The sequence below is a fragment of the Sturnira hondurensis genome, unplaced genomic scaffold, assembly GCF_014824575.4.
Source record: "Sturnira hondurensis isolate 20B ecotype Veracruz unplaced genomic scaffold, ASM1482457v3 Scaffold0004136, whole genome shotgun sequence".
NCBI classification, from domain to species: Eukaryota; Metazoa; Chordata; class Mammalia; order Chiroptera; family Phyllostomidae; genus Sturnira; species Sturnira hondurensis.
The window spans coordinates 53,296,195-53,322,137 of NW_028076767.1; the positions used below are offsets into that span (position 1 = coordinate 53,296,195).

The 25,943-nt window shown below is 38.5% G+C and overlaps 1 protein-coding gene across 6 annotated transcripts in view; it reads left to right on the top strand.

The window, feature by feature from the left end:
• Positions 1 to 2,394: 2,394 nt before the first annotated feature.
• The window catches only part of RBMS1 (RNA binding motif single stranded interacting protein 1), a 210,455-nt gene continuing 186,906 nt past the window's right edge, over positions 2,395 to 25,943 (top strand). For 2 of the 6 annotated variants that reach the window (XM_037044596.1, XM_037044597.1), the window contains exon 1: positions 2,396 to 2,884. In XM_037044596.1, the coding sequence (XP_036900491.1) occupies positions 2,810 to 2,884 (75 nt within the window). In that variant the 5' untranslated portion in view covers positions 2,396 to 2,809. Of the gene's footprint in view, positions 2,885 to 25,943 lie in introns of all 6 variants that reach the window. The other 4 variants (XM_037044601.1, XM_037044599.1, XM_037044602.1 and 1 more) reach the window with 4 other exon arrangements.

Genomic DNA, 25,943 nt, shown 5'->3' on the forward strand with positions numbered 1-25,943 from the left:
GCAAGGTTTTTAAGATTTTTCTCTTTTACATCTTTACCTACTACTAGTATTTTCAGAATGCTTAATTTTTGCCAGTTTGGTGAGTGTGAAATGGTATCTTATTATTTTAGTTTGCATTTCCTTTAATACTGCGAGCATCTTTTCCTATGTTATAAGGATGCTGTGCTTCCTGCTCTGGGAAACACACACATTCATTCTTTTGCTCATATTCTAACAAGCTGTTTTTCTTTTTCTTATTGATTTCCTTTATATATTCTGTATGTTAACCTTTTGAGTTATATAGATTACAAATAACTTTTTTGTGGCCTGCCTATTCATTTTTTAATAGAATTCTTTGATGAATCAGTGTTCTGAATTTTAATATAGTAAAATAGATCAATCTTGCATCCTTAGTCACCTTATTAAAGAAATCTTTTCCTACCTCAAGGCTATAAAGATATTTCCCTACATGGTCTTCTAACAGCTTTATAGTTCGGTTTTTTACATCTAGGTCTTTAATTCACTTGAACTTTTTTCTTCTCCTTTTGTGAGGCAGGGCTCCAATTGCATTTTTTCCATATGAATAGCCAATTGACCCAGAATCATTTATTGAAAAGCTCGTTCTTCCTCCACCACTCTGCAATACCAGCTCAGTCATAAATCAAGTGTCTGCATAATTGTGGGTCTGCTTCTGGGCTCTCTGAAACAGGCTGAATTTTCATCTGCCTGAAAACAAGGAGAACAGTCCGAGTTTGGTGATTTCCCTTATTACCTCAAGCCTAGAACTTCTGAGACTGCTCTTAACTTGTTCCCTTCCTTCAGTCACTTCTCCAAACCATCACTCCTAGTCTGAGCACGTGTTAGTTTATGTCAGTCCTCTGCTTAAAAATATTAAAAGGTCCCACAGTGAAACAATATAAAGAACTATTTTAAGTTCCCCAAGCTACACATTTAACAGCTCCAACCTTCAGATTAACATTAACATCAATAGTATCCACGGTGTAGCAAACACTCAGTAGATACAAGTGTCCCTATGGGATTTCACATAGGTTAACTGTTAATTTTTTTAAGGGAACACGATTTGCCTCCTGCCATAACCAAAATGTTCTCATATGAACTCATATTCAGTTTTGTCAAATGTACGACCTAGGAATTTATCTAAATCATATAAAGATCATAAATGTTTCAGTTCACTATTTCATTGTTTTAAAGTACCTTACTAAGTCTGTTTTGAAGGGTAATGATATAAAAATGTCACTTTGCTGAGATTTTCAACACAATCTCATGCATTCCATTTCAATTTGATCTACCTTTGTGCTGTCAAGAAAACAGATTCCTGGAAAACCAAACGACAAAACAAAGTAATGGAGTTCTATTTAATAACACATGAATTTTTCATTTCATCTTATTAGATGTGCAGGAACTCCAATTTGGACGTGCTTTCTTACCTACCTGTTTGTACATTTTGGTACTATCTCTTTTTGAGCTAGAATATAAAAAGTCTTCTACAGGCAGCTTCAGGGACCAATTAACTCCATTAAATTATATCCAGTTATGTAGTGAACTGAACCACTGCCGTCTGGGGCTGTCTGGAGCTGTGACAATTAGGAGATGGAAAGAGGCAGAAAGAGAGAGATTGATTTTATATGCCACTGAAGCACACTGCAACAATATGCCAGCGTGACTTTCAAAATGGCCTTAAATATTCCAAACTCAGGGAGTTTCCTTGCTCCTGAGTGGGAGTTGACAGACTGTCTGACAGCATTAGAAAGAGGCAGAGACAAGCTGATGTCTATATTGCGTTCTCTAGTAATGAGAGTCTGCCTTTTAGCAGCATTTCCCCTTTAGAAGAATCTATTGGTTGTGAGGGGTGTACGTGTCTGTGTGTGTGCCCAAGCTTTGCCTCTGCTTATGTAGAGGGTATAATTTCACCTCTCTCACGTGAGAAAAACCAACCCGAAGGACACGAACGCTCCCAAGGTCACCTAGAAAATCAGTGTTGTGGCCTGGGGGGTTGGGTGGGGGGTGAAGAGAACCCAGGTGTCCCGAATACAGCCTTGTGATTAGGCACTAAATCATTTTTCCTTCCCTTTTTGGAAAAAAAAAAATCATTGGGCCGCGGGAAGTGAGAGATTAATCAGATTTCCTCCTCTTTCCCCTTACCTCCTCTCCCCCTTACGGAGATAAAAACTCAGGAGAGCAACGAGGTGTCCACTCTGCAATTCCTGAGCTGATTCCCCAAAATCCACCTCCACCCCGACACAAAGCAATCCGAGCCCCCGGGTTTCTGCGCGTCCAACCGCGAGCCGAGGAGGTGAGGAGTGGTTTAAAACTCAGCCCTCACCTCCAGCGGGTCCCGACTTCGCAGCGCCCAAGCCCCGCCTCCGCCCGCCCTTCCCCCACGGCCTCTGCACGCCAGCCCCTCTCCCGTCTCCCAGTCGGGCGCACCCACCCCAGATGCCGACTGGCACCGATCGCTGCCACCGCCGCTGTCGCCGCCGCACTTTCCACTAGTATTGAGCACCTCCCAGCCCCGCTCAGTCTGCTCCTCCGAGCGGAGCTGCTAGCGCGCCAGCCCTTGGCAGCCCCGGAGCAGAAGGGCTCCAAGGAGGCAACTCCTCGGGAGCGCCCTGTCCGGGGTGCCCTCTGTGTGCTGCAGTCTTTTTCTCTACCTGGGAGGAGGAGAAGGAGGAGGAGGAGGACGTCTTGTCCGGACTGGGAGGTGGAGCAGCGGCAGCCACCGCCGCCGGAAAGGGAGAGGCAGGAGAGATCGAGACTTGGAAACCCGAAAGTGCCCGCGACCCTGCACCGCAGGCTCCCTTCCAGCTTCATGGGCAAAGTGTGGAAACAGCAGATGTACCCTCAGTACGCCACCTACTACTACCCCCAGTATCTTCAAGCGAAGGTAAAGGAGCGCGGGGGTTGGGGCTCGGGGGCGCGCGCGGTTCGGGCCGGGAGGGGCGCGCGACCGACCCCCGCCTCCCCGGACGGAGTTGCTGGAAGGTTGCTAACTATAGCGCCGGCCTGGGCTGAGCCGGGCGGCGCGCGGGGCGGCGGCTGCCGAGGGAGCGGAGTGCGGAGATCGGGTTACAGAAAGCCGCGGGGGGAGAGACTAGACAGGAAAGAGCCGCCAGCCCCTTCCTGGCCCGGGAGGCGGGAGGGTCGCGGGGCTGAGCGGCGCCCCTCGCCGAACCCCTCGCTGAGTGTTGGCTGCTTGGATGCCGACGCCTGGGGCCAGCGTTTAGGATCCGCTGGCGGCGCGGCTTTTCGACCCCTTCTCCTGGGCCCCGCCCTGCCAGCAGTAACTCTTGGGTTCCCTCGAGTGGCACGGCGCCTCCCGCCCCTCGGGGACGCCCCTCAGCCTCCCGCGCGCGCGCGCGGTGTCTGGGGATTGGGGGGCGAGGGGGGGACGGGACATTTTCCTCCCCGCCTGCCTCCGGCCCTAAGCGCCCGCCCCTCGCCTTGATCTTTGTGCGGTGTGGCACTTCACCTGGTTACTGATTTCTACTTTTACGCTGGTATTTTGGGTAGGAAAGTGGCCAAAGTTCACTCAGCGTTCATTGATGTCCCTTTTAATCGTCCCTGTAGCTTTTGCGAAGGAGGGACAATGGGCAGATTTCAGTGTAGAGAGAGAAGTGACTTTGCATTTAGTTTAGAAAAATACTACCTTCTACGTTTACCACAGATCGATTTCCAATGGTGCTTTCTCAAAAGTGGCTTTGGCATACTCTTAGGTAACACAGCTAATGACATGTAGCCGTGCAAATTGCGACTGGCTTTCTAGGGACCCTGGGTACTTGGTTAGTGGGCCTGTCTTATTTTTTTCAAGAATTGGATGATCCTGAACTCATTAAAAACAAAACAAAAACAAAACACGGGGTCCACAAAGAGTGAGGCTTTCACTGCTTTGGAAGCTTCTTCGACAGTTTGCACCAGCCTTGCTCAACAACATCTCCTATCAGGACTCCAGGCGCCCCTCTACATCACAAAAGAATCAAGTATGGATGCAGTGTCTGAACTTTATTTGGGAGGTTGTAATCGTGCCCTTCTTGCTGGCAGAGGGCATTTCTGGCCTGCTGCAAAGAATCTCTGATTCATCCTTGATAAGCTTTTATTGCTTACAGTGTGTGTGGTCCATGTTATGCACCTACAATATAGTATTTGTCCAAATGGACACTTGTCAGCACAGAGACCAGACATTTCCTAGCCCTCAAGGGCCTCATTCTCACTCCCCTCAATTATTTTACTTTGAGTCGCCTGAAAGCAGGGAGATGGTAGCAGCAAGGATGTCCATTATTCAATTCTGTGTGGTCCTTATACATTTGTTTTGCAGGGACCAGAGAGAGATGCCTGATTTTTGCGAGCTATATTGTAAATATAAGTTGCTCAAAGAAATTTTGAGGTGTAATCAATGCACTACTTTTTAGATATCATATATGTTTAATGCACTTGTTTAAATTATGCAGCACTGGCTAAAGGACAGCCTATTCGACACTTAACTATATGAATAATAAATACATACACTCAGGTGAAGAAAAAAGACCGTGTTTCTATACAGGCACATTCACCTTAGTAATTTTTATGTACCATTAAGTTAGAAACCAAGTACATAGCATTTAATATAGCTAATGCAGTGCCATTTGGCTCTTTTTGCCCCTTAAATAATTGAAGAGAGAGACAAACGGCAAAAGCCTGCTCTAGTAATTAGGGTCGGATCCCAGAAAGCTTTAGGGCCCATTTTCTGAAAGTGTGCTTCCTGCATAAAGCATTTAATATTGATTTGTGTTACAGTAAATGACATTCTCAAAACATATCTTGCGGTTTCTGTTATGAAATCTGAAATCCTATTACTCTGAATCTCTTTGTTTCCGGAGAAGGACATACATACTCACTTGACCTATATAACACGGTATTAAAGTTTGATAATTAAATCTAAATTCCCTATTGTAAAGTATCTCGATTATCTCAGAAAAGGGGCATCTCCTAAAATGTAAAGCGGCTAGTTACAGATTCTAGATAAGCGAGGTTGGGAACACATAGGCCTTTTTACTCCCTTACATGTTTGTTGGTGTCATGGTAGTGTGAGTCATGTAAAAAAATAGATACTTCTTTTGATTTTTAGTTGAAAAACAAGTGTTGCCTAATCTACCTAAAGAGTTAATAAACTCGCTTAGAATCTGCTGTCCGCAGTGATGCTCCTTGCCTGTGTGTGCGTGTGTTTTCACCTTCCCGAAGTATGGGATAGAAAACATCATTGTGTTTCAAGTAGAGTGATGTGTCCACTAGTCAGAGTTGCTTTGGAGCTTGTGTTCGGAAGCTGTATCAAAACTGAGGAATGGCACAGTCATTTACAAGTGATATTTGACTTAAACATGTGATTAAGAGATGGATGTGATTATACCGAGAAAGAATAAACTGATGGGATTTCTTTCCATCAGAAGGAGTTAGATACCAATTAACATGGCTCTCCGAAATGAGTTTTTCTTACTATACTTTTGTAAAAGCTAATGTTTGTCAAATTATTTTTCTTATAGTAATCATTCAATCAGAGTCTGTTTTGGAAAACATATTTAGTCATATTTCTCCATAAAAACATATTATTCACTTGTATATTTTATTAGCAACCACTAAAAAATCTACAGAGCTGTATTATAGCATGGAGCCATCTTAGTATGTTTTGCTTTTTGAAAGAAAGATAAAAGTATTAGAAAAATGAATGCAGCTGCATTAAACGTAAAGTAAACTTGAGGAGCTGTGGAAGGGCAGTACACGGGTGGAAATGAAGGAAATTGTGAAATTTTCGTAATACCTTAGTTTGGAACAATGTAGACTTCAAGTCACCTGGTTTTACACGCTTGTTGGGTTTTTTGTGTCTCTGTCAGGCTGGCGTTACTGCCGCAAGTTCTCTTTATCACCTGACATGTTCATTCCAAGATGTAGTTCGATATGGCTTCGTGTGTGCGAGCATGTATTGTTCTAAAGGGTTGTCTGAATTTTATAAAGTGACTTAGGTTAGATTATGAAAAATTAAATTTGGTATCCACTTTTGAAGCTACACAGAGATAGTTCAGTGTATTTTTTCCTGGAGATGTGTTACACAGTTTCAAACAATGGCTATATTAATTTCACTTATTGCAGAAGCAACCCTTCAATCATGATCTGTTTATCTCAAAGATACTACAAACTTACCTAATTGCCATTGCATGTATGCAAATATTTATGAGAATTGAAATACTTATTCTTTCTCTTGAAGAAAGGGAAGTAAAAAATGTACTTTACATGATTGCCTAATTTTTGTGCCAGCTGAAAACAGTTTGACAAATTTGTGATCTTTGTTTATAATTATCAATATATTTCTATAAAATATATCATAATGAAAGCTTGACTTTTAACTTTTATGTATACAACAGTATTATTGTTTTTCTATACTAAAGAAATGCTTGTTTCTAAACAAAAATTTGCTTTAAAGCTATTTTTGTGTAAGTGTATGCCAAAGAACATACCTGAACTGAGATTCAAAATCTGGAAAATAATGAGTGATATACTTTGGGATTCTATTAATGAATAGCTACTAGTACAAAATAGTTTTCGTGAATTGAATTTCTAGGTGCACTAACATTTTGCTGAAATCTGTAACTTTTACTTAGTTGTAGCCAAATGAATATTGCGTCAATCTGTCTCTCCAGGAATTAGGGGTCAGGATTTGATACACAGAACTACCGAGACTTTTAAGGTGGATTGGAGGTAGGAAAGCATGGTATTAAGAGTTGAAGTGCTTTGTGTATTAAGAAGTGACCACATTTATGAGGTGAATAAAGTTTGCTTAAATGTATCAATATAGTAATGCAATGTTTTACACAACGAATACACATTATTTTACCTGGGTGAATGGGGTATTGTGGCTCTCTGGGACAGCTGTAGGAAGAATGAAGGTCATGGAAATGCTAAAACGAAGATGCATTATGATGCAGTATTTTAGCACCCGTCCCCTTGGATAGCTATTTCTTTGGAATTTTCCATAATGAATATAATTTTTTATAGTTGGGAGCAAAATTTTAAGCTGCTAGAAGACAACAGGAAGAGGTACTAATTAGAGGTAAGTGAAGAGAAGTAGGAAAGTATTCAATCATTTAGTATTAGTATAACTACACCTACCTTACAGGTTTGGCAGTCATGGCTTTGAATTAAATTAAAATATGGGTGACTTTCATGTAATATACTTTTAAGAAAAGAATTTCTCAACATTACTGATTTATTGTTCAGACTTTGTATTTTGCCTACTGGTTTATTGAAACTATAAAATTACCCCAGCATACTTAATGAGTACAGAAATTTTAAGTTATGGGTCTAATAGCTAAAAACAAAGGGATCATTTTTCTTTTTCTTTTTACTCAGGAGGGAGTTGCCAGAAAAATTTTTTTTTCTATATCTGCTTAATCAGTAAAATGCATGCAAGGAAACTCTAGAATGAAAGGGCAAGCGCTTAGTAAAAATGATAGGGGCACTCAATATTGTTCATTCTTTTTAGAGATGAGTTTCTTGTTTAGTTTGTTTTTTAGTGGATGCTCAGTTCACAAAAGTTTATTTTCCCCAAGCATGATCTTGCTGTTCCACTGTTAGCATCTCTTCAAAGGATATCAACACCCTCCCTAGCTTCTTGCTTGATTTGCAGAACAGTAGGTGCTAAATAAATGCTTTTTGGTGACTGTTACTATTACGAATAAGTACCTGCAGATTTTTTTGGACGAGCAAGATCATCATAGACCAAAATCTACAAATCTAATAACTCAGCCTAATTTTCTAATGAAATCTTAATATAGATTTATGTTTTGATTTATTTGTTCTATAATACAAACTTTCAAATGTTTTTTGAATGGAGTAATATCCCTAAAATGAATCACATATCAGTTGGTCAGTGCTTCATTTATGGTATCAAAAGTGCCTTTCTGTGCAATCTTTATTAAAAAATAAGGTGCCAGAGAAGAAATCTCATAGTGTTAGATTGAGGGGAGGAAATGTTATGATGAACTGATGGCTCAGCCTGTCTATACCTTCTTTCACTGGCCCCAACCAACACAATCCAAACTTTTCCTGCTTAATTTTTAAGAAAATCCTCCTTTTTTCCAGGGCATTTCAGAATTGGTTAAAAAAAAAGAACAAAAAAAAACATTTACTAAGTGGATAATAACTAAAATATAAACTGTCACTGAGGTGTTCAGAATGATAGTTATCTCTCAGTTTCTGACTGTTGCATAACCCTAAACATGACATTCAGCCATCTAGCTTTTTATCACATTCACTGGGATGTGATAGGAATAAGTGTGGACACACCAAGTTGCTCTTAAGTGGAAGTGTCTTATTCAGTAACGTAGCTTATTCTGAAGAAAATGTAGTGATGATGTGGCAGTGATTTAAATGCATTGCTCTGATATTTGGGATAAAATCATACCATACAGCATTCGGTATTGAACATTGGGTTTGGGGATTTTATGCGGAATGGACTGTGCTGTTCATTTTAATGAACAAATAATAAAACTGGGTGGAACTTGGCTGTGCCTCATTAGAGACCGCACTTGTATGACAACAGACGTTTGCCAGTAGTTTGGTCAGATGATACTCAGCAAAATGTCCTCTTAGAAGCGCATGTGCAAACACACATGCAGATTGGAGTGCACACGCAATTCCATAACAGAAACTAAACATTTCTTAATCAGGTCCATACAAGGGGAAAAGTGTAAAAGAGATGCTGACAGCTAAGACAAGAACAGACTGAACATGTCTCCGAGAACTGAATTCCTGATTTTTGCTTAGTGCATCTAGTCTCCTTAGCAGAAGTATCTGAGTATTTTAATTTTTCAAACAAGCACTGGAAAATAAGTGTGTCACAGAGTTTGAGAGAAAGACACAAAAATGGAAGGGCAAAAATCAACCTCCTGGACATTCTAGAGGAGAAAATGCATAAAACTGAACATTGTCCTTCTCCATACTTTGTCATTTTGCTAATTGTTAAGTGAACGCATTTGTCATTTTAGAGGATGGAGAGCAGTCTTCTGGGCGATGAATGTGAAAACCTGGATTCTAAAACAGTTTAGACGCTCATACGGACAGTTAAGTTGCTTATAAATCTAGTACAGTTAGCACACAGTTCAGTGTCTGGTGAACGATTTCCTGTGTTGGCGGTAACATCTGTATTCTGGAATTAGGTTAAGTTTTAAGCTGGTAGCTTGCTGGAAAATTGCAGAGGCTCATGGAGGGCTAAAATACTAATCGACTGTGTGTTTTCTGAATGACCCAAGAGCAGCATTCTCTGCACTTGACATTGGGAAAGGTTAGGGAGTGCCGTATCTGGTCCCTGATCTTCAGCATCTCACCAGCGACCAGGGAATACAGAATAGACACAATACAAAAAAATACACAAAGAATATTTACAAAAATAGTGCACCTAAGGGTCTGAATGACAGAGAATGCAGTGAGGTCTATGTGTGGGATGAAAAACAGCACCATGTGTTTTGTGAGAAAAAAGTAAAGTGCCAGCTAATTAAAGCTACCATAAACCTGAAAATTTTAGAAAGAAGTTGGACTTAGATTATTGAATGAAATTTTTTTAAATTGATAATCCTCAATGTTTTGAAATTTTTCTGCTTTGTAATTAGAGAATTCTCTGCTTAGAATTTTAGGGAATAATATTTTTAGTGCTTTTTGTGAACTCTTTTCCTTCACACTTTCATATTCAATTAACTTATTTTATATTATTATTTTTCCAGTTTTATGCTTATAAAGGTGCACAGCCAACCTGTTAGGGTCGTGAAAAGTCTGAGACTATAATCCTTAAGTCATGACATAATGCTTATACAGAAACGTTACTTCTGTAGTTGTAAGCCATTTGAAGTGATGTTTATTTCTTTTAATTTGTTAGTCTTCCTCATGGCAAAGGGGGAAAACTAAGTTTGGAGTTTTGTTATGCTGCTCATGAGGTCACTGTGTGCTTGCAGTCTACACATGAACAATGCGTCAGCGTGAGCTGGCGTTCCACCAGAAGATGACAGACTTGTATTCTTTCTGATGTTTTCTGCATATAGCTACTCCTCTTTATTTGGTCATTATCCAGCTTTAATTCTTCTGCAATAAACTGTTACTCACCTCTGTGAACGGAGCGTGGTGCTTTAGGAGTCAGGTTGTCCTCTGTTTGGCCTCCGTGTGGGACCTGGAACCCATCCCTCTGGCTGCTCACGGAGACACGTGTTCCCGGGCCTCAGGCCTGGGAGACACTGCTTCCCAGTTCTCAGATAGAGTGGCTTCAGGGGAAGGTTTTGTGTCCCAAAGCCAGACCATTTTGTAGATGCCCAAAGTACTTTTGACTGGTCTTGAAGGAGAAGGAAACGTGCGTGCATCATCTTCCCAGCTCTGCAAGTACGTGGGCCGTCATTTCACATGATGCCCGTTTGGGTGTTTTGATAAGTTGAAAAGTGCAATGATTAGAATGGGCAGAATTGAATATATCGTGGAATAGTGCGGTCTTAAATTTCTTGGGGAGGAAATCTAAGTTGCCAAAATGAATTTTAGGTAATAAATGTGCATTAATCTTATACTTAACTCTTCAAATGATGCCTTATTATGTTCCCTATTTAATCCTTTTGAAACATGGTGAATTGAGAGCTGCCACTGGAATCCTATTTCTACTATTGGAGAACCTCTAAACACTTTCTTACCTGTAAAATAACAATGAAGATATTTTCACAGTTTAGAAAATAAAGTCTCATAAGTTTTTGTTTATAAGGAAAAGTAAATCTCATTGGAAATTTGTAATGCTATCAGCTTTACCTTTGTCTTCTCGGGAGCACTTTGGATTTTTCACCAACAGGCTTCTGACAAATGCAAACATTTATAAAAAGAAAAATGTGCCAGTTTTTATTTTCCGGTCATTAACTGCAATGCTCCTAAGAGCCCTGCTGCCTCCCACAAAGCACAGCTTTGATTAATTTCATTGTTTTAAAAATGGAAGTCTTTTAAAAAAGGTTCCCAAATCAGTCTCTTTGTAGATTTCATTCCACTTGATCACTTGCATACTTCCATTAAACAGCAACGACAACACAGAAAGATTTGGGTACCAAAGTGCTAGAGCAAAAATTCTGAAGCAGCGCAGATGGTGTTTTGGAGGCCTTTTTGTGATTTGTTTTGATGATTGGGTTTACCTTACTTTATAAGTGAGTTGTGTTTCCAACAGGGTTTATTCCCAAAAGTTCACTTGTCGGTTATTTAGCACTTAAAAACTTATTTCCTGTATTTCACATCGAGGGGCCTGCGAAGTGGGAGTGGGTGGGGATAGAGTCCCTGAGATTGGGCGGTCTCAGAGTGCGTTTCCTTCCCCCTCACTCCTGCCTTCTTCTCCTTGCTCCCTCACTCGGACTCTCGGCTTTTCTCCTGCGCACTGAGAGTCATGCCACTCTGGACTGACTTTGCAAGAGCATGTGCCCTGCCTGGATCTACCAGGGTGATTGTCATGTAGAAGCACTCGCACTGTATTTGTCTGAATCAGGGACCGAGTAGGCCTGGCTTAATTTTGCTAAAGAAATCTTCACTGCCTCCTAATGCTACAGATTATGATTAAGAGTTTCCCAGCTCCAATTGCCTCTTTGAATTTGATTTTCTTTCTGATTCCGTATTCAATTTTTATTTTATTTTATCTTAATTGTTGTTCATGTACAGTTTTCTGTCTTTTACTCCCATCCGAGCCTCCTTATTCAAATTTATATGGAAATTTAAAATAAAATTTTATTTGTTAATGTTCATTCGTGTTAAAGAAATGTTAAAGAAGTGCAGACATGATGTAATACTTTGAACAAAAGAGAACATGATTAGCATAATAGAAAGCATTTTGACGATAAATGTATACTCTAATGAGATTGGAATATAACTATGACAGTGAAATGGTAAGATGTTCACAATTTTTCTTCACCCATGCTTAAATATTTCACAAACTATTCTGTATCTAAAAATAATCATAAAAGTATTTTTTTTAACTTGTAAAAGACCAAAAAAGATATTTCTTGGAAATAGTTCCTCAAGTTTTAATTTTCATAGCAAAACTTTTAAGTGTTAATTTTGAGGTTTGTTTAAACTGATTTTATCTTCATTATATAAATAGGATTTAAAACGATGGTGGGTGCTGTCTGGTGTTCTTTACTACTTACTGCCCCTCTGTCTCCATCACAAAATTCACATCTGTGTCTCAGCAGCACAGGATGTTCTTCGGTGCACATCCTTTGAGCCTTCAAAATTTGATTTGACTCTGTGGTCTGATGAGAGCATGTTCAGATAAGTACATTGTGATAGTAATCTGTGTCTGGGCCCTAATGAACATCTGCTTTCTAGGGCACCACCGCAGCACCTTTCTTTGTTTCCTTTTCCTTTGCCTTTTTGATTTAAATCTTGTTTAAACCCTGCAAATGGGGATGTTTTTCAATAAGCAAATATCCTATCTCCCTTTTTAGGAAACCGCCCCCCAGCTATTTTAAATATGAATGAATTGGGAATTTAAAAGGAGTCTGCAGGAAGCAAGCCCAGGGTCACTGTTCTACTATTGATAACTCAGACATACTGTACTAAAATCACCGAGTTAAGATTGTGTAGTTGGAGCTACCTGGCCAATTTAATTAAATTCAACAAACACTGAGCAGGCATCGTATTAGGCCTTGGAAAGTGCAAACATGTGAATAAGACATGATTTGTGCCATCATGGAGCACAATGAGGTGATTTTGTTTACTTGTTTCTTTGTTTAAATTTTTTATCGAGGTAGAACACACATGTGTAGTACAGTGCACAAATTTTAAATGAACGGATGTTCTCATGTAATGGCCACCCAGGTCACTACAGCATTTCCGGCACCGGCAGACACCTCGGTGCTCCTTCCCAGTCTGTACTCCCTGAAAATAACCATTAGTCTTCCATCTTTGTAGATTGGTTTTGCCTATTCTTTCATTTTCCTCCAAAAATGAAATCCCATAGTATCCTTTGGTGTCTGGCCTCTTTAGGGCAGCAGTTTGGTTTGATTCATCGATGTTGTTATGTGCAGCAGATGTTTGTTTTTTTGATGCTTTGTAGTGTTCTGTCATGGAATACACCATGATTTATTTCTCTGTCCTACTTTTATTGGGCACGTGGATTGTTGTTGTTCAGTTGCTATAATTATTTGTGTTCATATCATTTGGTTAACATGTGCACTTACTCCTAAGAGAGGAACCTGGTAGGTTTTAGAACTGGTATTGATATGTCTGTGGTCAGCTTTGGAGGATATTACCAGGCAAAGCATGAAAAATCTGATTGCTGTACAAATCACTTGTCAGTCCTTTCAAGTTTAGTCCATCTGGTAGGTAGTATCTCGTTATGATTTTCATTTGTACTTTCCTGATGATTAATGATGTTGAGCACTTTTTCATGTATTTATTGGCCAAATGGCTATCCTCTTTTGTGAAGTGCCTTTCAAGTTTTTTGCTCACTTTTTAGAAATAACAGATATATTGCCTGTAATTCACATAACTTACAACTTAACCTTTTGCTCACTTTTTATATTGGATTTTTCTTTTTATTGGTTTGTAGGTTTTAAAATATAGTCTGGATATAAATTCTTCATCAGATATGTGTATCAGAATATCTTCTCCCAATTTTCAATTTTTCCTTTCACTATCTGATTAGTGTCTTAATGAACAGAAGTTCTTAGTTTTAATGAAGTCCAATTTACCAGTTTTTATGATTATTGCTTTTTGTATCTGTTTAAGAAGTCTTTGCTTACTTTAAGGTCATGAAGATACATTTCTATATTTTCTTCTAGAAGATGTATTTTACCTTTCATGTTCAGGGCTGCAATACGTTTCTAATTACTTTTTGTGCTTGGTGTGGACGGGGTCGAGTTTTGTTGTTGTTTTCCCCTCCGTATGAAGATCTAATTGATCCAGCACCATTTATTGAAAAGACATTTTTATTTTCTCCTTTGGATTTCAGTGTTGCCTTTGTTGCAAATCAGGTGACAACATTTGTTTTTCTTTCTCTGGGCTCTTGGTTTTTGTTCCATTTGTATCTTTGTGTCAATACTACATGGCCTGAATTTTTGCAGCACAGTATATTAAATGTATATTTTTCAAAGTGATCTTAACTATTCTTGATCCTTTATATTTATTTATAAATCTCAGAATCATTTTGTCAATTTCTATAAAAACTCTAATACAATTATTATTGGAATGGCATTAAATCTATATATCAATTTTGGGAGAATCAATATTATCCAAACTGTAAGTATATCTCTTCTTATTTACTTAAGAACTTACCACTTTTAAGTAATTCATAACAAAACATGGAAAATTGTTTTAAGTGCTTATTTCTTAAATAGATCCAATAGTTGCTTCAAGATCTGCAGTATAATTGGCATAGATTCTGTTAAGAAAATTCTTTTGAGGAGAAAAAAACCACTATATTTATTATCAGAAATCAAAATTAATTTTGAAAAGTAGCTTACCAACTGAAACTTACTGTTTAAGAACAGATGGCATTCTTTTCATTTTTTTAAAAATGCATCTCAAAATATGGTTGATTCTTTTTTGTAGTCTTTATTCTCCTTTTGAGGCTTTGTTTATTTGGTGCTGTGACTTCTCATCACCCTGTCTTACATAGTTATAAACATAATAATAAATTAAAAATCAGCTGTATTTGGAGAATTTGCTGACACCCCTTGTGATTTTTTTTCAACGTGCCCTGGATGTTGTGAGATGAAGCCAGGGAATGCTACTTAGATGCAGACTTTGAAGCAAAAGAACACGCAGCTCTGTGGGCTTCAGCTCCTTCAAACCTTTCCTTAGGTGTTCTAAGAATCATAGAGATGTATTTCATGCTTTAAGGTTTTGAGGCTTTGATTATTGCCATATTCAGCCAGCCAAAGACAACTACACAGAACTTTCAAAGCTTATTAGTTCTGGCGAGGTTAGCTTAGGCTGAGTAGGAGGTTGAATAGACAACTTCTGAAGTTCTTTCAAGTCTAAATTTTAGGATTCTGAGAATTTATAACATCCAAGAATCACAGAATGTTAGAACTGGAAGGAACTTTAGGATAATCTGGTTCAAGCTACTCATTTGACAGATGAGGAAAGCTACCCAAAGTGAAGAAACGAAAGTAGAGCTCCACAGAGACAGAGATTGGGGGGGGGAGTGGAGGGTGGAGGCCTGACCTCACATGGTTACTCAATACAGTGGCCTGCAAAGGCAGAAGGGAGAAGGGAGGCCACATACAGCTTCAGCAGTCATTCCAGGAAATTTATCACGAGGTTTAACTGGGGTCAGCTGGTGTCTGCGCAGGAATCAGCAGTGGTCACTCTGTTTGAGGTCATCCCAGCAGGTACAGCGGGCCAGAGATCTGCAGTTACTTCCATGAGTGTGGCCGCTTCTTCTGCTTTGCCAGAACTGTGTTCAGAGCTGATTCTGCTTTGTTCTAATTTTTCTAACTTTGCAGATTTAGGGGGGAGCCTGCAGTGGAACCCAGCTCATCCTCCATGGCTTCTGGCCTGTTCATGGCCTTGTTCTTCTTCTTGATTCTTCTTTTACCATATTCCTAAGGGTCTTTTTTTTTTAATAGCCCTGGGTCTGGAGCCAAAGCCCTCTCCCGTCTTTAGCACGCCTGGAGCTTCTCTACACCAGCAGGCTAGACTCCAGACAGCTTCATTCGTGCTAACTTCCTTCATCCTGCCATCGCCATTTGCTGGAACCTGTTTGGTCACCTCCCCACCCTAATCCAGAGTCTGTGACCAAAGCCCTTTTTTTATTTGTTGAAGCCACCCCCTCGTTCACCACTCTGATGAGAACCACCTTCCTCCTGATGCCAGCGACTCCACACTTGTCTCTAATGTCTCTTGTTTTTTCATGAGACATTTGAACACAGTTGACAGCCTTTGGTACTCATCCTACGATCATGCTTCAGGACCTGTTTTCATTGGTTATTATGTGGAGAGCCTTGGAAAAACAAGATGCCCAGGTGTCACTTGGACATAGCTTCTCTCTCATGTTGTTTGGATCACATACTCATTAAGTGCACTGAAAACACCATGCCTGGCTGAAGGCTATGCACTGTGGAAATCAAATACGGGAGAAATTGGGATATATTAAGCAAATTAAAGAGAATGATTTTTCCACAGTTTACAAAGAGATTCACCCGTAAAAATGCCTCCTTAGTTCATTTACATGTTTCAGAGGTTATTACAGGCCCCTAAGCTTTTGAGAGAAAGTACAATTTAAAGTTAAGTCATTGGGAACCACAGCTTATTGAAGATTAATTAGATATTAAGACAAACAGTTTGTGAAATAATTTATTAAGTCAGTTGGAAAGAATTACCCTATTTTTTTCAGACCATAAGATGCACCTGGGTTTTAGAGGAGGAAAAATAGGAAAAAATCTTGAAGGAAGAAAAGTAAAATATTTAATAACGTAAGAAAGATAACATTTCACCTAATGAAATGTGCTGAAACAGCAGCATTAACAATCATTATTCCTCCCAAATCGAGGTGGGAGAGTGCATCTTAGAGTCTGAGAAATACGGTAGTTTATTTTGTTATATTTGATTCACACCCAACTTCTTAGGAATTTGTGATGGAGTAAAGGTGCAATTGTAGCTAGCTTTGTTTGTTAGTTTTTTTCTCACTGTTTGAAGAATCCTCTGCACTGATTGGTTCAGCCCTTTAGTTTTTCCTCCTGTGACTGTGTGTAACTATAACTGTGAACTTTGGAAGTCGTGGGCTGCACAGAAGGAAATGACAGAAAGGGCTGTGGGTGACTGAAAGTGTTAGTTTCTATGTTATCTGTAAGGAAACCACGTTGTTTGTGGCCCATTATTAGTTGACAAGTGTCATAGTCAGTGTTTCGAGTGTGGTGGCATGTTTAAAGACTGGGGAGCGGCATTCCTTTTAGACATTTTAAGGTGCCGTTTTACAGAGCAATTGATTACCTGTGCTGGAGTGTTCTCTCAGGTGGGACCCAGTGAATAATAATCGTAAACAACTGATGATCCAAGACCTTTTGCTGTTAATGCTTGTGTGCAAATTACTCTCGCAAAACACAGCAGGAGCCTTGTATTTGGGTTTCTTTTACTTAATACTCAACAGTGAAAGGTGGGCTTGCTTGATGCCTTGGAAGTCATATATACGTTATTCGTTTAAGTTAAAAAGGTATGTATTCAACCAGAGTGACAGAAAGTTTAAAAGGAAAGCTAGAGTTTAAATAAGCACATGAGTAATTATTATCCTAAGAAACAGAGGGAATTGTCTTTCTGGTCCAAGTTTACTTCCTAAAATACAGTTTCTGGTTTTAGAACCCTTCATCTAACTTTCTCAACATGTTACGAAGATTTTGAGCACAGTTTGCCCACATTTTTGAAAATATACAGGCAGATTGAGGGAGATATATCAAATTCTGTGTTGGTTATATGCCCCTTCTTAGGCAGCTTGTAAAATCTCGTTTTTTAGATGCTTAAAAAATGGAGGCATGAGAGTTTACTAATTTGGTTTTTCCTTTTCTTACTATATTTGAACTTCTGCTGTGTCATTTCATCCAGGGGTGTCCAACCTGTGGCCCGCGTGCAGCCTAGGATGACTGTAAGTGTGGCCCAACACAAAATTGTACATTTACTTAAAATGTAAGCTTTTTTTGTGGTTATGTGTTACAGTGCGTTTAATGTGTGGCCCAAAGCAACTCTTCTTTCTTCCAGCATGGCGCTGCGAAGAGTTGGACCAAAAGGTTCAGCCAAAAGGTTGGATACCCCTGACCATGCTGTATAATAAATTTACATTGTAACCTAATATAATTTAACCTGATGGGGAGGGAGACTGAAAAAGTCGGAAGATGGCAGAAAAAAAGCATGCATGCACTTATATGTCTGTTTAGTAACAATTTAATGTAGCATTTTGATAACATTAATTTGTGTACTTATGGTCTTCTTTATAAGACTGTAAGATTCTTAGAAATGTATTTTATTCATTTTCATGCCCATTGTAATCTTTTGCACATAGTAGGTACTTAAAGAACGTTTATTAAATTGCATTCATATTCACATCTTTTGTTTTCTAATATGATAAACATAAAAATGAAGCCAGAATTTTATAGGGATGAAGTACTTCTTCTTAAAATATACACATGATTAGAATAAAAATGGGCTAAATTACCTAAATAATTCTCTCACTCTGGCTTTATGTTTAGACTCTTAGTTCATGCCTAGCAGGCTATTAGTACTCTTAGGCTAGTTTGTCATTGTCATGTAAGCCTTTTATGTAGTACAGAAACAAAATTTTCAATGACTAATTTAAGTTAAATACAGTGACCATAACACACATAGAAATGGGAGGCTCATTAAAATGAACATTTCTACTCTGTTAGCAGAACTTTTTGAATATCATCTGGTTGGGGCATCAACACTGAAGACCAATTAACTTTATTTTAAAAGGGCTATATTTCTAAGAACTATGTTTCTTTAGATTAGCTGGAGGTCACTAAGGGCTCAGAACTGTATCTGAAAGGATAAGTGATTATCTTTGTCAGGGTTCAGACAGAAAACATATGGCATACTTAAACTTGGTATTTAGGGAATGTTTAATAAACAAGAATATTTGAGAATGTGTTGTCAGGCCTTAAGAGACCAAAAAAGGATAATAACACTGAGGCCAGCAGGAGGTGGGCACCTTAACCGAACAGGGTCTAGAGCCTGGTGGGAACAGTGTCAAGAGCCTAGAAGGGCGTAACCTGCTTTGTGAAGATGGCTGCTTGCCTGAGAGGAGCCATGACCTTCAGCTGAGGATCAAGGCCAGCCCATGCTGAGCAGACATCCCTGACTTTCTTCTTACCTTGGGTTGTCTCGCCAGTGCCTCCAATTGGAACCTGTAGGAATTTGGCTGGAGGAGGATCCCTTTGATGCAAGGCATTATGGGTCAGCTTCCCAGGGCACAGAACAGGGTGGAGAAAGAAGGTAGACAGGCAAACAAAGGTATAGGGATCAGTAAATATTGATTGAATAAATGCACAGGTGCTTACTACTTTTCTTAGTGGATAGTTTTGTTTCTTTTAATTAACAGTGCTCCTTACTGCCTTTTTAAAAATTCTGCATTATTATTTGAATGAGCTCATTAGTATATAGTGAGTGCCTACTACCTATATGCAAAGGATTTTGCCGGACCTGTTGTTGTTGATAGCAGATCACTTTCTAAGAAAATTAGGTGGTCCTGGAATTGTAACCCCTTTCACGTAATACATAGATACTGAGAACAACCAGTCAAGTGTTGACATTAAGTACTTGGAGGTGACATAAAGTAACCTAAAGCACCTCAGTTCAGGTAAATTTGGGAAGCTTGGTCTTTAAAGCAATGCTATAGTGCAGCTCTGTCCAATAGAACTTTCTGCAGTGATGAACATGTTTTATATCCTCAGTCTGATTTGGTGGCCACCAGCCCCAGGGGGGCCGTTAAGCAGTTGAAATTTGGCCAGTGCAACTGGGCAACTGAATTTAAAATTTTTAGCTATCTGTGGCCAGTGGCTGTCTTAATGGACAGTGCAGCTGTAGAGCATATATTAAGCAAATACATGCTCCCTGATTTGATTTTTGTATGAAGTCCTTTTGAAGTAAGAAATCAGATCTTGCATTTTCAGATTTTCAGATTGCTAATCTTCAAATATAGGAACGATGCAAATACCGGAGACCAGAATGTAAAGTGAAAAATCAAAAGCAACTAAGACAAAGCAGGTCCTAAGGCTTGGCTAATAAAAGCAAAGGAAAAGATACAGGAACCCTTTTATGTTGTACAATTATACGCTTTACAAATGTAGTTATATTTATTTAGACAGAGTTGTAAATATTTAAAAACAGATCATTGTGTTGAGGTTTCTCATCATTAAAAAGTCCACTTCAATTAAAAAATACATTTACTTCTATGATGCAATTTTTCTGAATATTTGATCCTTCATTATTATGCTAGTTGCTTTTGTGCATAAGCACTTGGTTATAAAGAACGAAGATAGGACATCTAATGTACACAGCTAGACAAAAACATTATATATTAACAGTATATATTTTTAAGACTTTGATTTTAGTGGCTTTGTTTTATATTTTTATTTTCTTTTTTGGATATACCTATAATTATATACAAGGGGGGCAAAATGAAATTTATTTATACAAATTGTGTATTTATTCTTACATGTTTAAACTTCCGTCACCTTTACTTTCCTTTTGATGTAATACACCTGTTGAGACATTTTTCCCACTGCTCAAAACAGTTTTTGATCTCCTCGATTTTGATGCCTTTTAGTGCTCCTGCTGTTTTTTTGTTTCACCTCTTCCACACCAGCAAAACATTTCCCTTTGAGGACTTTTTTCCATCCAGGAGAACCACGATACGCCACTTGGGGCAACTTTGGGTGAATAGGGAGGGTGGTGTACAGGGGTCATGCTGTTTTGGTCAGAAACTGCTGAACACTCAGTTCAGTGTGGGCAGGTGTGCTTGTAAATTAGCCATCATGAAATAGGCAAACACACTGAGTCTTCAAAAAAAAAATTCGCTGAAGCCAAATGCAGCTTCTCACAACAATGCCAACTAGTACAGTGATACACATAGGTTCCTAGAACACTCACCTAGCCGGGGAAGCCTGTGTTGCTAGGGGCCCGCCCTCCAGAAGGTAATTCTGATTTTGGGGTCCCCTCTTGTATATTCAGCTTTATGGTAAAAGCTGAGTTCCCTTGGCTGTTTTCATAACATCTTTTCTTCCTTTTAGCTTGTCTTCAGAAATCTGTGTTAAGATCAGAATCTGAAAAAATGATCACTTGGAATAAGGACAAACAGTATCACATCATAAATATGACATATTACCTGTAACGCAACTGAAAATACTTTTGGGGGCAGTAAGTTTATGAGTACTTGTTTTTGATTATTCTTATTGTACTGAAGTCTGCCTTTTACCTACCTTTTTCACATTACCCTTTATTTGATCTGTATTTAATACGACAAAATTACGTAGGAGACTGCCTTTTAAAGTAACAAGTTCTAAGTTCATTACAGCAAATTTAAAATAGTTCTTGATGTAAGAACTCAAGTGTGTTTTTATTTTGTATATTATGGTAACATATACAAAACATAAAATTGCTGTTTTAAATATTTTAAGTGGAATTTTTTTGTGGCAAAAATACATTCATATTGTCAAGCCACTCATGAATGTTTTCTAATTCTTAATATTAAGAGGTGATGTTTCCAGTTTTGTGGACTTTTTTCCCTCTTCCAAGAAGAAGAACAAAATCATCTATAAAAATCTTATTCATATCAGTAAAGAAAATATCTGCTCATATCCTGTCAAGTGGCATTTTAAAGTGGTAGTAAATTAGCAAAGCTACTGTAAGCTTATTCAGCAACACATAAACTGAACTTGTTGAATGAAAATGGCACTTGAAATATGAAGATGCAATTATTTTTCTTCTTTGCCTTTCACTTTTGAAGGAATTTTGTCAAAAACTCTGCTATAGCTATAGGACAGAGATACGGTATGACAAAGGAAGGTTGTGGTTGTCATGTATGGGATGCGCCATGCTTTGTGACTGAGTCACCTTCCTTTAATGTATTTTTCAAGTTTGTATAATTATATCCAGACTTAAGCTTTCTTTCCTTTGTTCATTTGAGTTCTTGAGAAGATAGTAACACAACAATGAAATTTTAACTAACTTTCCTGTGCGATAAAGCACATAATTAACTCATAGGTTTATGGAAATATAAAAATTAAAACTAGCTTTCTTCCATGACACGGGTTCCTCCTACTTACCTGTTGTCATAATAAGCAGGTAACACCAGTGAAACCAATGGGCACCAAAAAGTTTCTCACGTAATTTGTGTTGTAAATTCATAGGATCTTTAAAAAAATTATCTTATTTGGGTAGGGGAAGAAAAGATTCAAGTAATAGAAGAGAAGAAGTCAAACTTTATTTGAATATAGAGAGTTGAAGGGGTGGAGGTCTCTATTGCTGAGAAAAGCATTTTCAGAGCAGACTGTTCTGGTATTTTATACCAATTATGTGCAGCTATTGCTTTGAATAAATTTTGCTGTCCTGCTGAGATTTCCTTTTTACAAATCCTGGAGCAATTATAAGTTGGAAGTCTGGAATGTATAAACAATGTCCTTTGAACAGCAAATGAGCCTTATTCTTACAAAAAAAACTCAAGGGTTGCAATGTACTACCTTTTATTCTATGGTTCTCTGCCTTTCCTTCCTCCTCGATCATTGCACAGAAACTAGGATCTGCTTTGAGTGTACAAAAACATGAATTATTGTTTTAAAATAATTATTTCCCTCAAATTAACAAAATCTATCTGTTGCTGTCACATTACAGTCAGTATTCTTAATATGTGTTCGTAATAGCTATTGATGACTATTAATGTTTCATTAATAGTCATCAATAGCTATTAATGTTTCTGCATTTCCAGCCTTAACACAACAGACTACTTTTGTCTATCCACCTGGAGACAGAACACTGCACCAAGTCAGTGTTCACTGGGAAAGAAATGACACCTTTAGAACATAACATTAGACCGAGTTCCCAAATGTGAACTTATTCCATGTGACAAAGCAGTCTGCTCTAGTCATGGCAAACAATATATAGAATCTGAAAGAGAAGTCAGCTGTCACTTGCAGTTAACTATAAAAAGCCCAAACTCCATTATTTTGCTGAACTTACAGACCTTATACAATGTTTACAATAAGATTTGGAGGGTTGCCTAGCATTGGATTATATACAATTAAACAACACAGTGGAACAGCCCTTTTATGTCAGCACCGCTCAAGACCGCCATTTATACTCACGTGGCAGTCATTCTTGGAACTCCTAGCATAAACAGGAATAGAGAACACTCATTTGTAATGCTATCTAAGTGCACAAAGGGTTTTATTTTATTTTATTTTTAAATTTTATTCTATTCTGTTCTATTCATATAAACCCCATGGAAACTAAAGATAACAATAATAAAGAGATCACTGAATGAGAATTATTTCTTTGACTGCCACAGAATGTGATACTTTTGTTTGCAGCTGAGCCCGACCACTCAGCTCTTTGGACTTCGATGTAAGCTTGTGTAAATAGGGGAGATTGTGTTTGAATTTATTACAAGGTGAAGTTTATTTGTTTAGAAATTAACTTTACACTAGAAATTAACACAAAATGCACTTCCTGGTTCCCTTTTTTAGACATTTCTTCAAATCACGAACACAAAGAGACAGCAGAATGTCATAGATTAAAGTAAAACCAAACACAGCCTAAGTCCATCTCTGTGTTTTATTGAAGTTAGATTGGGCCAATAAAAGAGTGATAGACCAGAAAGGTTGGTCATTCAGCCTCGGCGACAATAAGAGATACACACAACGGAAGCAAATTTGGGGGTGGGGGCGTGGAAATTTTTAAGAAACTGATTTTAGTACCATCTTGAAGTAATATAAATATATATTTTAATACACATTTTTGGTTTTCCCCATAATATTATTTTACCTGTCAGCTTCCCAGAGATGTTTGGCTTTATAACTCTGAAAATCAGTCTACAGCAACACCAAAATAAAGCGTAGCAATATTGTGTGACTCAGTGCCAAAAGGAAGATTTGAGCTCAATTTAGGTTTGTGGAGCCATTGACTCCAGCTGTTTTTGCCTCTGTTTGCTAGTGTTGTATCTAAAATTTGGGAATTTGTTAAGCATGTTTCTAGAGAGATTTGAGCTGCTTAACAAAAAGTGGGGAAAAATTTCCCGTTATATGGGGACAAAAGAAAAAGACTGTCAACCTGACTTATGAAAGGTTTGCAATATGATATGTGAATGACTGGTAGGGTACCTCAAAAAATTCAAAGGTTATCTGAAATACGATTGTGCAGTAAACAAATGAAATGTTTGTCTCCCCATCACCCTGGCCTGAAACTTGTGAAGTCTTTAATACAGACAACTTTTCGTCCTTTACTTTCTTTTATAGTATAAATCCTTCTCCCTAGTTCTCAAAACATGACCCTCCACTTACAATGAATATATGAAATTTAACATCGAGTTAGACCAAAGGATTTTCTAAACATTTTTTTTTCTACTTTTGGAAATAAAAGAGTACTTTTCAGAGCATTAGTCAGTTGGACAAGGTCAACCAAATAATTCGAATATCCCTTAAATAACCAAATGAATCAATCATCTGTGAGTGTGCCTAGACCATTCTTGGACCTATTTATGTGTTTAGGACTTGAGAGTAATGTGATCCACACACATTTGTGAAGTACTACTGGCTTTTTGTTTGTTTTAAGAAAAATTCATATTTCATGTTTTTTTCTGTTCCTAATTTTCCATACTTTGATGAATAAGTTGGTAACAATTTTATAAACTTTAAATATATCTCCTTCAAATAAATAGTTTTCCAGACCAAAGAATCGTAACTTAAAAATTACATTCTCTTGCCATGGCTGCTGTAGCTCAGTGGATTGCGTGTGGGCTGCAAACCAAAGGGTCTCTGGTTCGATTCCCAGTTAGCGCACGTGCCTGGGTTTCGGGCCAGATCCCAGTGGGGCCAAGTGAGAGGCAACCACATACTGATGTTTGTCTCCCTCTCTTTCTCCCTCCCTTCCCCTTTCTAAAAATAATAAATAAAACCTTAAAAAATAAAAATTACATTCTCATGGAAATATCTCTGCCCTTTGAGATATTTAGTTCTAGGTTTTGAATTGTTTTAGAAGGGGAGTAATGACATTTTTCTAGAGCAATTTAGATGCATTTGAGTCTTGTACATGGTGAGGCTAGTTTTTTAATTTTATTTCCATTAAATAACTCTACACCCAGTGCTTATTGTGCTTTTGGGCTATGGTTTCTGTTGGGCTGCTCCCTTTCAGTTTATCCAGGTGACTCCCAAACATTGTTCTAGTTGTTCCTGATAGTTTAGTGGGCTGTGCTAAGCTTACTTTTATGGATGTTGAGGATAATTCATTACCTTTTGGATCCTCTTTCCCACAGTTCAGCCCCGTGAGCTCGGTGTTACTGATGAGTAGATTGTGTTAACATGTAGATATGGGTGTTTTAATGTATACCTCTTCTTTCAAATGCTATATAAAAATGTTAAACTAAGCCAGACATGAGCCTGAGAGAGACCATTCTTGGAACTTAACAGAATTATGTCATGATTCTTACATGGGTTTCTTGTTAAATTCCTTCTATAATAATGTTCTTTGCACAGATATTCTTAATTAGCCATCTGGAGGATTCAGAGGTCAGAAGACATGTCCCCACTCTTAGGCCAGTAAACCACAACCAGGGGAAGCCGTGTGTAATTAATAGCCATTAGCAGCCTAAGTTGAGAGCCATGCGTAGTAGGGAGCTCTCATGTTCCTTAGAACATGAGAATGTTCTACGGAAAACTTAAGAACCAGACCTCACTTCCGTCCAAGGGAGATCAGGAAAGAAAGCTCTGGATGGGACAGCATTTGGGCTCAGTCGTGAAAGAAAGAAAATGATCCTGATGGCAGGTGTTGGAGGCAGGGTAGGTGGGCTGGAGGAGCAGTGCAGGCACATTCTGGCAAAGCCCCGAGGGACCACTAGGCAGGTGGAAAGTTCTTACCTTGCCATGGGGCAGTGGGGAAACGCTCAAAGTTTTAGGATGAGGAATGACAGTATTTCGGAGAGATTAATCCAGCGTATGCGTGAAGAATGAGGTAAGAGGAAACTCTAGCCATAATAAGGCTTTGTTTGTATGTATTTTAAGGTGGATTCTGTGGGAACATTGTCTCAGATTTCTGGAAGCCCCCTCCGATGAGATACTGTCTATGTTCTTCAAATAAAATTAGTGTTAACAGCTCTTTTCACTCGTGATCATAAAAAAATTCTAAGTACAAAATCCAATGTGCTTGTGATGTGTACAAAGGAGATTTGACCAATTTGTCATTAATCACTTGAATTT